The following is a 13,368-nucleotide window of genomic DNA, read 5'->3' as shown; positions in this document are numbered from 1 at the left end:
ATGTAAAAAAAGAATTCTTAGCTCAAGGACAAGGGCAGATTTAGCCCTCTGGTCTTATTTTGCTCTTCCCTTGATCTATAAAAAAGTAAAAAAAAATTAGCAAGTAATCCAAACATTTGCTTCCTTAGCGCTTACTTTCAAATATTTGTTGAAAAATTGAATGGATTTTAATAAATACTTAAAATACATTAATTTTTGATGCGATGAAAAGTTAAAATGTAGATAATCAGATAGTTTACTTTACAATGGGATATTTTTGCTTCTGACAGCCACAGCCCGTAAGCCAAGGTTTCCATATTGTTTTTCAGAATGCTTATCTATAAAACTTAAGGTGTATAACCTGACAAAAATAAAAGTCAAATGAAATGATTTTCAATAACACTTTATGGTTTCCTGACCCAATTAGTTCAAGGCTGACAAACAGGATGAAATTCACTCATCCACTTGTTATTGTTGTGACACTGAGAATGTCTTATTATATTATTTGCTGTAACAACTCCAGAAGCATAAAAATGTCAAGTACCTTCCTAGGAGGAGTTGATGGCTAATTCAACAAGGTGATGCTAAATTGGTACATCAACAAAATATTATTTACTAGTTGTGTCCTGTACCTTTTAACTCTCTGATATAGTTAAAAATATCTGCGTAAACCATATATTTAAAAGCACATATACTTATATGAATTTGTATATAGATATGCATATTTATTGAACCTACTGATAATAGAGAGAGATCCTGTCCTTAGTTGACTGATGGAACTAACAGCAAAGGACCTTGAGAAAAGTGGCATGTTGTCCAGCCGTCGCCATTTGACTTTTGGTTCTGGGTATCCCTGAGCATAGCAAGGTAATGTCACATTTGAACCAATGTCCATAGCTATATCACTAGGTTCCTGTATAAAATTTGGGGAAGCTGAAAGAAATTAAGATAAGTTTATTAAAAACAGAGAAATAGTGCAGTATTCAGAACCATGTGATAAATGTTTTCTTATTCAGTCTGTTAGTTGAAATTACATTTGTAATTTTTTCCAGACATTTATCTACTTAGTTGCAAATCCTGAACACAGAAAAGGTAAATATTGCTAGCCTTATCTTACAAATTAAAAGTTAAATTCTAATCTTCAGAATAACGTAGATCAGTAATGTGACACACTAAATCAAGTACCCTTTCTTCAAAGGATTATATTACTTATTAGTTAATACTGTAGTGTTCTCTCACATTCATTCCATAGAACTTTTTAAAAATAATGACCTTTGGGTACTAAATTAACTAACCTCTTTTGAATAGAATTTAAGTTACAATGACTTCATTAACAAATTTTACATTTAAAATAAATTATAACAAATTATCAGTGTGCATCCTAGGCATCTTATTCCTGATCTGAATACCATTCATTTCTCAAAACAGAAATATCCCTTTCATTTCACATTTGAGTTTCAAAGAAAGACACAGTTTGAGAATCATTAATATGAATAAGAATAATGGAGTGTGAAATTCATTGAAAAGAGAAAAGTTAATTCTGGACATCCTAGAAAGAAAGTTGGGAAAGGATTAAGAGCATTAGCACATTAATTAATTATTGTTAAGAAGTATGTCACAGATGCCATTTTTACTAGGATCTAACATAACTAACAAATGAGTTCAAGCTTTGGCACCAAGAACACATTCGCCTTTTTCCTAGCATTCCAATAACCAAAATGTAAGGAGTATAAGTGAGGGATATAGCAGATACACCTTGACCAACTCAGGAAAGGAGTAACAAGCATGGAGGGAGCATTCTGTAAGACCAACTAAGTGGAGTAACCAATACATTAGAGATAGTTCATCAGCAATAACACACGAAGTATTTAGCATTACGGATTATGATGCATGTAACTTGATAATTTGGGGGATAAAAAGAGGACAATAGGGTGTTTTCTTGGAAAAGAGCAAGGGAATACACGTTAAGAGGTTAAAAGTCATTGGCAATTGTATAAATTTAAGAATTCTGAGTAAGAGTCTTAGCTCTCCAAAGATTTTGAGATAAGCATAGGATAAACAGCAAACTTTCCAGTATCATGTAAGAATAAGCTGTGAAGTGGGAATGAAGACTCCAGGTGAAAATGTGTAGTATCTCATGCATAAACTTTTGGGGCTATGTCAATTTTGGGACTATATGTGCTTCTGTGGAACCTGCAGTCCACTAAAATCCCCAGATCATTTTCTAAAGAATTGCTTTCTCACTATCCCTTCTCCAACTCAGACTTGTGAAGCTGATATTTTGAAATCAAGTATAGGATCCAATTAATCTATCAAAAAGAATTCATCGAATACTTTACTATGTACTAGGCACAGAGCTAAGCACTGAGGATACAAAGACACATGAAAAGTTCTTTCCCTCATGAAGCTTACATCTAATAGAGGAAATGTACATGTGCACACAATAAGCAAAATACATACAAAAGGATAAGGCAGTTTGGAGAAATAATGTACTAGCTACTAGGTGATGGGAATCAGGAAAGGATTCCTACAGAAGATGGAGGTTGTTGATTCTTAGAAGTTAAATATGACGACTATTTAAATTACTAATAACAACATCATTCAATTGGATATCTACTACAGATTCACTTAATATAGTATATAGTGATGACAAGTTATTACAGTCATGATTCCTCTCCCCCCCCTATAAATATAGTCTTCTGTTCCAAACATTTTGCCTTCTTATGGTATCATTCGAACAAAGCTAAACCCTCCACAGGCCCTCTACCATGTTTACCTTTTTCTGTGACCTTTAAAAACATAAAGATTAGGAGAAAACATTTATTTCTTATCCCTCAATTAGCACATAAATAATTTATCCTCACAGATTTTCTTCTAATTAAATAAAATGCATGTTCCTCTATTTTTCTTGGGTCCAACATTTCCATTTCAAATATCTACTCAGTTTTGACATTTGGATAAAAAATGCTCAGAAATCCTCTATTTTATTAAAAGTCCTTTCCCCTCCATTCCCTCCAACTCTCATAGAATTATACTTAGTTTTGCCAGATGGTTTATTTGTGGGGGTGAGCCTTTACTTCTTGCTTTTTGGAATATTGGATTCCATGTTCTCCTCTTATTTAATATGGCAGTTATCAAATCTCATGTGATCCTTACTGTGTCTCCTTGGTTTTTGGACTTTTTTTGGCTACTTGTAGTATTTTTTCTTTTGTCTAGAAGCTCTGGATTTTGATTATGACATTTCCAGGAGTTTTCATTATAGGAATTCTTTAAAGGAGGCAACACATGAATTCTATTTTCACTTTGTCCTCTGATTGTAAGAGTTCTGTAGAGTTTTAATTTATAATTTCTTGGGATATTGTATCTAGATTGCTATCTTCCCCTCTGCATGCTCTCTTGCATGGCTTTATATCACCATAGGGACTAGCAGAGTGCCTTATACATTAAATGCACTTAGTAAATATTTGTTATCAGGATTTTGTGATTTTAAAACATGAAACCATAAGTTGGCTTTGTGGCTGTGTGTGTGTGTAGGCCTTTTCTCTAGCAACGGTTTTTCAACTAGGTAGAATAAGTATAAGAGCAAGGCACTCTGCCAATAAAGGTGTGAATTTTTGTAGGCTTTCATGTTTCTAACATGTTTTAAACTAAATCCAAAATATGTGCTCAATACAAAATATACACTGTAGTTTGATAATATGTTCAAAACAGTGTATGGGCATGTGTGTTTTGTGTGTCTGTATGCATATATGTGTGCCTGTTTCTGTGCTTAGCTTTATCTCAATCCATTGATATGGGATTAAACTCTCCAAAAAGAATAAAATTGGTAAAACAGAGTAGTTTTACAGACAGCCAGTCCCTCAGGCCAAGAGTTAATCATCTACTTTTCTCTGAAGTGGTTACTCAGTCAGCCACACTTATTCTGTGCACTATACTAGTTCTAGGACAGATAATTTTTTCAGTGTCATAAAAATGAAATGCATAAATCTTAGCACATGCCATGCTGAGACTGCAGACAAATATATTGTGGGGACAGAGTAGAAAACCTAGATACAAGGGATATTCAGAAACCAAAGGTCTGGGAAGGGTCATGGTAATGAACCATTTTAATTGTAATCTACTTTATTGTCACATCAGCACCATGATTAATAGCGAATCATAGAAACAGGGCAGGAAGTCAAGGCAAAGTTGGAAAATAATAACAGCTGACACGTAGGTGGCAATTTAATGTTTACAAAAACCTTATGTATATTTTCTCATTTGTTTCTCATAACGATCCTATAAGGTAAATGCTACAGGTGCTATTATCTTGGTAAAAAGCAGCTGAATCACATTATCAACTTGGTAATCACAAAATAGGCTTTGACTGTTTTATAGAGACAATAAACAGATTAACAGATTAACGTGGCCGGACTGGGGAGGGTGGGGATGGCAAGCAAGGACAGTTCCTAACTGAATCTACCTCTCCATTGGGAGGCAGGAGGTGGGGGACTTCCTTCCTTTATCTCCTCATGTACTACTATTTCTTCCTATACTTTCCACATACTCCTATTCTATTTCTGCATGAAAATTAGGGACTATTTCTCTTCTCCCTCAATAAAACATAGAAAAGTACAACATTTTTTATAATAATGAGTATTTTGCCCTTATAAATCAAATAAATTATTACAAAGAGGATTAAAGACTAAGACTACTCTGACTAGGATACTAATTCTTGACTAAAGCAAAGTAACTCTGGCCCTTGATTAATGTCATAACAGAAGTAGTCTGTGTAACTTGCTAAATAGAATTCCTTTTAACTACTGTTGTAATTGCCAAAGTGGTGGATTGTGAGATGGAAGTTATGAGATATTCCTAACGAAAAATTGTCATGTAAAAGAAGGATTGGACTTACTTTGTTCCCAGAGGGCAGAACTAGGAGGAGTAAGCGGTGGAAGTTTCAAAGAAACACATTTAGGCTTGATGTCAGGAAAAACTTCCTAACAATAAGAGCAGTCCAAAAGGGGAATAGGTTACTTGAGTCCAGAAATTGCACAGAGTATCTTCCTTAATATCAAATGGCATTTGGAATCTAACCAGAGGAAGCTGCTTTTTTCCCATGGGAAATAGTGGGTTCCCACTCACAGGAGGTCTATGAGCAAAGGCCAGATGACCACTTTTAAGATATGTTATAGTGGAGTTTCTTTTCAGGTATGGGTTGGACTATATAGTCACTGAAGTCCCTTCTAACCTTGAAATTCTGTGATCCTATGAAATGATCCCCACCCCATCCCAACCCCCCCCCCCACAATAAATAAACTACTTTGCTCACAGTTCTATTCATCACAGAATGAAGAAGGTTCTCAAGTACTCGGTGAGGTTGGGCAATAGACATGATCAATTTGGAAAAATCAGGTAAAAAGGACCTGCTTTCCTCTTAATATCTGAGTAACTCCAGGAAAACAATCAAACGAAAAACAAAAAGCTATAGGAGGTGGTTTTCTTAGTTAGTTTTTGTTATTGTTTTAAATGTGAGGCTCAGTGGATAGAGCACCTGGCCAGGCATCAGGAAGACCTGAATTCAAATGGACGCTTACTAGCTGTGTAAACCTGGGTAAGTGACTTAACCCTGGTTTGCCTCAGTTGCTCACTGTAAAATGAGCTGGAGAAGGAAATGGCAAACCACTCCATTATCTTTGCGAAGAAAACCCCAAATGGGGTCATGAAGAGTCAGACACAACTGAAACAACTGAAAAACAACAACAAAATATTTGTGGTTTTATAAGATTGAGCCCCCTCTTCCCCAAAAGTAAGTGTTCAAAGGAGAGGGAGTTAAGAGAATTGGGTAGTAGGTTTCCAGAAGATATACACATCCTTATACACCAGGAGGTTAAGTAAAATGATTATCTAAATTACTAACAAGAGGCATTACCTAAACTAACCATTCAATGGAGCATCTACTACAGTTCACTTAAGAGAGGATATTTAGTGATGACAAGTAATTGAATCATGATTCCCCTGCCCCTTTAAAAAAGAATCATCTGTTCTTTAAAGATCCCATAGATTTAAGTCGTTAATATTGGTTAATAACTGCAGATAGGTGGTATATGAGTAATATTTGTAAAATGAAATTGTGAGATTACTGGAAGATGGTTGCTTTTTTTCTTGCCTTATAACATTTTTTCTTTTGTTTATTCTAGCGATAATTAAAATAGATACTATGGCAACTATTACACCACATGAGACAAACAGACTGATATAAGACTTTCCCCTTCCCCACGGGGCTGAGCATATTGCTTTGAATGTACCAGACCACAAAACACTAAACCAAAACCTCAGAATGAAATCCAGAGCAGTGCAGAATGCTACAAATAAAATCTCTGCCAGGTCTAACATTGTGTTTGATGTAGTCACTGTTCCTTTGCTCAGGATGACTTCATAATCTACTAGTTCTTTATTCAGAAAATAAAAATTATTGGTAACTTTCCCTGTTGACCTGAAATGGCTACAAATTGAAGCTACAGTTGCTGGGAGGGAGGATAGAAGTAGAAAAAGAAAAAGAAAAGCAGCTCACCACAAGAAGTAAGCAACCAAGAATTACATTAAAGTTTTAAAATATTATTTGGTGTCATGGTCATAAAGTAATAGAACCACAAAATTGGTAATTAGAGAGCTTAAAGAAAAAAAAATAGCCACAGTAATATAGCTAAATGCGTGATCTTCTTTCAAGCCACAAAATATCTAAATTTAAATGAGTTAGGAATCCAAATGACTGGCACACAAATGAAGAACTTTTATGTGGTACTTCAGTCTTGACACTCATTATTTCAAGAGAATTTTCTGGTTAAGTTTAATTAAGTTCTCTTAAATGCAAGAAAAAAAACTAGTGGTCCTTATGTATTATTCACTCTAAGTAGTATAGCATGAATTTCACATTTCTACATCATCCGTAAGTCAATACTGAAAAGAAAAATTTCTTGGACATCTTACACAGATCATCTAATTCTAGTACTTTTATTGAAAGTAGTGCATAAGTCAAGACAAATCTAGGAGACTAAGAATGGAAGCAATCTCTAGGTATATGTAAAAAAGGAATGAGAAATTCAGAGAGAATGATAAAGTTTATCTGCTAGTATATTTTTCCTTTCTTTCACTTCCTGCCACACCGTTGTGGCTGCCATGTTATGCTTAAGAAGAGATCTATTCTCTCCATTAAAAACTAGAGGTAACAATAGAGAATGAAGGCAAATCTCAGAAGTGGTTGACAAATGGGATGAAAATTAACTACAGATTCTATTTGCCTGGGAGTAAGGCTAAAGCAATTGGAATTAGTGATTCACTAGTAAGTTTCATAAGGGAGGTTCCTTTCTTTTTCCTTTCCATTCCCCTTCTCTTCCTTCCTTTTCTTCCCTTTTCATTCCCTTACTTTTCTTCTCCTCCCTTTCTCTTTCCTCCATTCTTCTTCCCAGACATCTCTTCCTCTTCCTTTCTTTATCCTTCCTATCCCTCCTACTTCTCTTCCTTTCTCCTTCGCTTTTCTCTCTTCCCTTTCCTTTTCTTCCCTTCCCTTTCCTCTCCATTCTTTGTGTTTTTCTATGATAAGACAAAGTATACACCCTACCAATAATTCATAAATTCAACCATAATTTGGTAAAATTCTTTTAACCTTAAAAAAGGTTCAGTTTATACATTTTGGTACAAGACATTCAAGACAGAGAAAACTGTTGTCATACTTTTAAGGACAGGCATCTACCTGTGCATTTAAGTTAACGAGCACATGGCCAAGCTATAGTTTAGTTATTGCTTTTAGCTCCTAGAAGAACAGGTGCATATCCTTTTGGCTACCACCAAGTTGCTACCACAACATTTGGGGACCTTGCACTATGCCTTGGGAGATGGCATTAGTGAGTGGTGAGAACATCATTCTTAGAACTGAAGTGCAATAAAATATTTGTGAAAATTAAGAGACCAAGTTGCCAATAAATAACCAGTATTACCTCTAGTATCCCCAAAGTAGAACCCCAAGTCTTGCTCTAAATTGCGATGTTCCGACATACATCTTTACAAGTTTGGTGTCATAGAGGATGACTTTTGATGGCAACATTTCTGAACATCCCTCATTTAAAATGATCATTATTTATCTATAATAGAGATCAAATCTCAGCAATGGAAATCATAACTCTGCCTTACCATCAAGATTCCAGTTTGGTAGCCAGTTATATTTTGTCATTTAAATTTAATTGAATATTGAAAAGTAAGTGACTTATTCTGAAATGTCAATGGTAAGAGAATAGAGGTAAGAAATCTACCCATTCTCTACAGACATGTATGGGGTGCTTACAGCCAACATCCAAAGTTATGTGGCCAGTTGCCCTTCCAGCTTCATTGACAGCTATACAGGTATAATCGCCAGCATCCAAATCTTGTGTCTCTTGAATTTTCAGAATGCCCCGTTGTGAGTCAATATGGAGAAATGCTGAAGGCCTCAATTCAAGGTCACCTAAATTGAAATAAAAGGAAAGAAATTTAAAAATGCATATTCCTGTAATTTTTATTAATCATATTTGCTCTGAGACATGCTGAATACAATAATATTGAATAATTTTATTATAAGATCCTTGAATATACATTTTCAAGAATGAAGCTGCTAAAGTATTTTTTGGGGAAAAATGCAAGCAACATCCATGAGCTATGTTTTCAAAATACATCTCTATAGGATTACATAATCCTAAAATCCCAAAATCTATAAACTTGGAAACAGTAGTTAAAGAATAGAGTCACTGGTCCCCCCTAAAATAGTGAAAAAGCTGCTGACTTCACAAACCCCATATAGAAGAAACCGCATACAAAAAAATATGATCTGTCTACCATCTCAGGGTTGGTAAAAGCTAGACAATTTCCCTTCCCTTTATTTTCCTCTCCCTCATACAGTGCCAATCACTACTTCTAGAAGCTGTTAAGGCTTGTGCTTGGCTCAAATACTGTAACAAATATTTCTATTATTTGTTCACTATAAATATATAACATTCAGGTACGTCATTGTTTAAGTAGGCTTTTTCATGACTCCAAACACCCGTCAAAATGTTGTTTCTGTGAGGATATTCATTCCCAGTTCCAAATAAGCATCTTTAGAATCCAATCCTTTTGTCAACCGAAGACTGACTAGATCTGTGATTTCACTGGCATCAGGAACTCCAGAAAGAAAAAAAAACCTTATTCTACTTATGCTGCTTCTCATATAGATATAAGTAGAGGGGCAGCTAGGTGGCACAGTGGATAGAGCACCAGCCCTGGAATCAGGAGGATCTGAATTCAAATCCAACCTCAGACACTTACAAGCAGTGTGATCTCGGCCTTGGGCAAGTCACTTAATCCCAATTGCCTCCCAAAAAAGGATTTAACTCAGGCACAGAGAAGTCAAAGGGCTTGCCTACAATCACACAACCACCATATTCCAGAATCTCCACTTGAACAAGGTCTTCTTGGCTCAGAGGCTAACTATTAACAATGCCTCACCTGCTTACACAGACCTTAAAATATAGGTTCCCTTATATGTGTGTCTTAAAGGGTAATAACTAAATTTCAGGGAAGATGGGAGGAGTACACCATGGACAAGGACTACAGTACTTCATGGATCAAGCCCAGAAGAAGTGTATTCTCTTTTGTTAAAGAATTTTACTTATCCTACATTGGCATGATGAGCTCTCAGTCTATGTGGCAATACCTCTCCTGAGCTCAATCAAATCTAATGGGGGGAGGGAAGAAGTGAAAGGGGAGATGCAGGTCATTGAGAGTCAATGTTTTCAAGAGTGGTTTGAGAATCACTTAGAGCTACCATCTCTGTGACCTTGGACATGTTGCCACTGTGGGTCTCAATTTTCTCATTTATAAAATGAGGAGTTTGGACTAGATGCTAAGGTTTCCTGAAGCACTGTTTATAATCTAAAGTATAGCTTCCTAATGTGTTTTAGAAATGTAGGCATTCCCGGCAACTACACAAAGGACCCATACATTGCAGTTCTAGATGCCATGAAAGGTGCTGGCTCAGCTTCCAAATGGCAAAGGGACAACTCTAGTGATTCTTCAGGTCACCAAATGGAATATTATTCAACAGATGTAAAGCAACGGACAGATTTCTTTTTCTAAAAGAGCTTCAGATAAAAAGAAATTACATTAGAAACAGCTGTTAATGCCAAAACTAAGTATTTTTCAGCATTCCAAAAAGTAATCATCCTCTTGAGTTTGCTACTACATACCATGAGAAAAGGGGAAGAAGCAAATAAAGCAGTGTCTATGAGCCTCTGCTAAATTATCATAAATAAAAGCAGATGATGTTGACATAAACTTTCCTCCCACCATGGGAGGATGGAGTGTGACCTTGCTATTCATCAAGTCTTAAAATATTTGGTCTTGGTACATTGGGTTTTTTTTGTCTCTTACTTCTTTCCTCTAGTTGTATTTGGTCATAACAGGATTAAATGTTTTTGTTAAGTTGTTTTCCCCCCACAAATTAAAATTCTAAAAAGTAACAGTAATGAAACACAGCAACATGATTTAGAAAGCTGAATTTCACTGAAATTAATCCAGTTTACTACATGCAGGTCAGACCTTTGTATATATTCTTTCTCCCCTTCCTTTGTTTTCATGAGAAAAAAAGATATCAAATTAGTTCAGACTTTTCATCAGAAATTCTAGATATGAATTCTAGAAGCAATACATAACCATGATAGTGGAAATAAAATAAAGATAATTTTCCTCATCTCTAAAATGAGGGCTCTGGCCTCCATGATCTCTGGTGTTCCTTTTGCTTCAGAATCTACAATCTTATGATCATTTAATTCCATTCTTTAACACGATGTCAGGAGAGTAATTTAAAACTTTTCCTAGGATGTATTTCAGGGACTCAAAATTTTCCTATTTAGAGTGCTTATCCCTTCATTTGACTCAGCTCCTCACACTGTAGCCTATGCTTAGTTCTGGTGTTAGTGGAGAGGGAGAACAGCTGGTCATCTTCCTCTGTACAGAACCCTTCACCTAACTCAAAGTCACAAGGGTACCTTAGTTAAATAAACTCACTCCCTTTAATGTTTCCTCAAAGGTCCATTTTTGCAACATTTTAACATCTCCCTGATTCTCTTTCAGACCCTGTTTAATTTTTTTCATGTCCTAGAATGAAGTTTAGTGCTTGGTGGATAATCTGTAATTCTGGAACCTGTCATTGCTTGTCTGGCTGAAATAAAAAAAAAAGATATTTGTCTTTTTCAATAAACTATTCAATTAGAATTTTCTAGAGAAGGGTTGATGGAAGGAAAAAAGACTTCCTTAAAAGAAGAGATGGAATCCAAAGGTATTTATGGAACTATTTTCAGGTTCTCTTTTGTTGTCATTTTTTTCTATCCTCACCATACAATGTAGAATCCGATTACCTGAAGGGTGTTAGGAAACAGCAAGGACAAGAGAGCAGCCAGCCATTTGGGAGAAACTATTTGGCCATATGTATTGCTTTGTGTAGATTCTTAATAGAATCGGAATAATTTTTCTCCAATTTAATTTGCTGTCATAAAGAACATTGTGAATGCTATAGAAATAATAATCAGTAAAATCAGTTTCCTCATGAGTTTTTTTTAATTCTGAATGTTTATTAGGAATTAACTTGATTTAAAAAAAGACAGCCTCTACAAATTGTTTCTCTTGGATATAAAGTAGATTTATAATATTTTTCCAATTATTTATTCAAACATTTTTGGTCATTACAAAATAATTTGTGTTGAGAGAAACCAATTGGATTAGTGAAAACAATTAGGGAAAAGCTCTCCCTCCAGAGGAAATGCCATTATAAATATTTAATTCACAGGACAAAGGAAATGGTGTTGCCCTTTTCTATCATTAAATGTGTTTGTTTTCTGGATGAAAACTTTCTTCTTTTCACTTCATGTTTCCCAGGGCTCGAGGTGAATTCATAATTTTATGATTATGACATCAACTTGTTACTATGGGAATGTTTGGGCTATAACAAACAGAATAATAACAATAATTCTTTGAACTGCTTAACATTTTTCATCTGAGGATTACAAAACATTTTACAAATAATAATACTAGCAACCTTTTCATAGAGTGCTTGTAAGGAAACTCTTCCTTCTCACATATATGGATGCACTAAAACAATAAGAAGTCCTGTGCCCATAAACCTTAGAGAAAGACAGAACTCAAATTCCTGACTCCAATAAGTACTCTCATCACAGGACCCTACGGAGGGGCCAAACGAGTATAATTCTATTATATGATTATAGAAAGTATAGAGTTAAGACCATCCAGTCATCTTACTCAAGAGACCTAGGTTCCAAGAGCCAGACTCTGCCACTAATTTTCTGTATAACTAGGAGACATGTTATTATCCTCTTTGGCCTTCAGTTAACTCATATATAAAATGAGTGAATTAGATGAACTCAGAAGTTCTTGGTGTTTTTTTTTCATGTCACAAAAACCACTGGTGAACCCTATAGAGCCCTTTTAAGACTAATGTTTTAAAATGAATAAAACAAAATACATAGGATTACAAAGGAAACCACCTATATTGAAATGAAGTTGTCAAAAGATTTTTTTTAAATGTCACAGATCCCAGATTAAGGAACCCTAGACTGAATAATGTCTAAGGTCTCTTTTAGCTCTACTAGGCTCTGTGATGTTATTATAGGATGGACTTAACAGTTTTAAGCAGAACAATGTAAAATTATGAATTAGAGGAAAGAAGCATCTAATGTATGATAAATCCAATAATGAAATGCCTTTTTCCCTCATCAAACACTTTGAAACTTCAATTGATACACTTGTTTAAAAGTTTTAACTGTTGAAAGATTTTTGGAAACTCTACAAAATTTCCTAATGGTAACATCTTCATGGTACTTGTAATTAAAATACTTGAATCAGGTACCAAGACTGCCATTTATCAAATGTTTGCCCTTGAGCAGGTCATTTAAGTTTTATTCAATTCAATAAACCCATGACTGTGTATGGTATTGTACAAAGCATTAGGGGATATATAATGCTTAGCTAAGACACAGTAACTGCTTTAGGTGGGTAAAACAGAAAGACAGCAAATATCTATACAATTAATATAATATAATATTTTAACATATGATAAATTCATTAAATAGGTTGAAAACAAAATGTTTTATGAGATTTAAGGATCAAGGTCAGACAGAGAATATCAGAGATTTCCTGAAAGGCATAGCATTTAAGTTAAACTTTTAAAGAATGGGAAAGAATTAAACAAATGTAAGGAGGAAAGGAAGATATTTTGGGCACGGAGAAATCTCCTTATTAAGACTGGGATGATAAAAACTTAATCACCTGCATTAAATGGCTTGCTAAAAAGGATCATATGATATCAATTATTTGAAGTTCTCATAA

The 13,368-nt window shown here is 34.9% G+C and overlaps 1 protein-coding gene across 1 annotated transcript in view; it reads right to left on the bottom strand.

Annotated features, from left to right (window-relative positions):
- HMCN1 (hemicentin 1) overlaps nt 1–13,368 on the bottom strand; it is a 523,850-nt gene that overhangs the window by 253,742 nt on the left and 256,740 nt on the right. Inside the window, exons 15-16 of the mRNA XM_036757836.1 lie at nt 8,300–8,458; nt 718–912 (exon numbers count right to left, since the gene is read on the bottom strand). Coding sequence (XP_036613731.1) covers nt 718–912; nt 8,300–8,458 — 354 coding nt within the window. The remainder of the gene's footprint in view (nt 1–717; nt 913–8,299; nt 8,459–13,368) is intronic.

Source organism: Trichosurus vulpecula, chromosome 4 (genome assembly GCF_011100635.1).
Source record: "Trichosurus vulpecula isolate mTriVul1 chromosome 4, mTriVul1.pri, whole genome shotgun sequence".
In the NCBI taxonomy this organism is placed as follows: domain Eukaryota; kingdom Metazoa; phylum Chordata; class Mammalia; order Diprotodontia; family Phalangeridae; genus Trichosurus; species Trichosurus vulpecula.
This window is presented reverse-complemented; position numbering and strand designations above follow the sequence as displayed.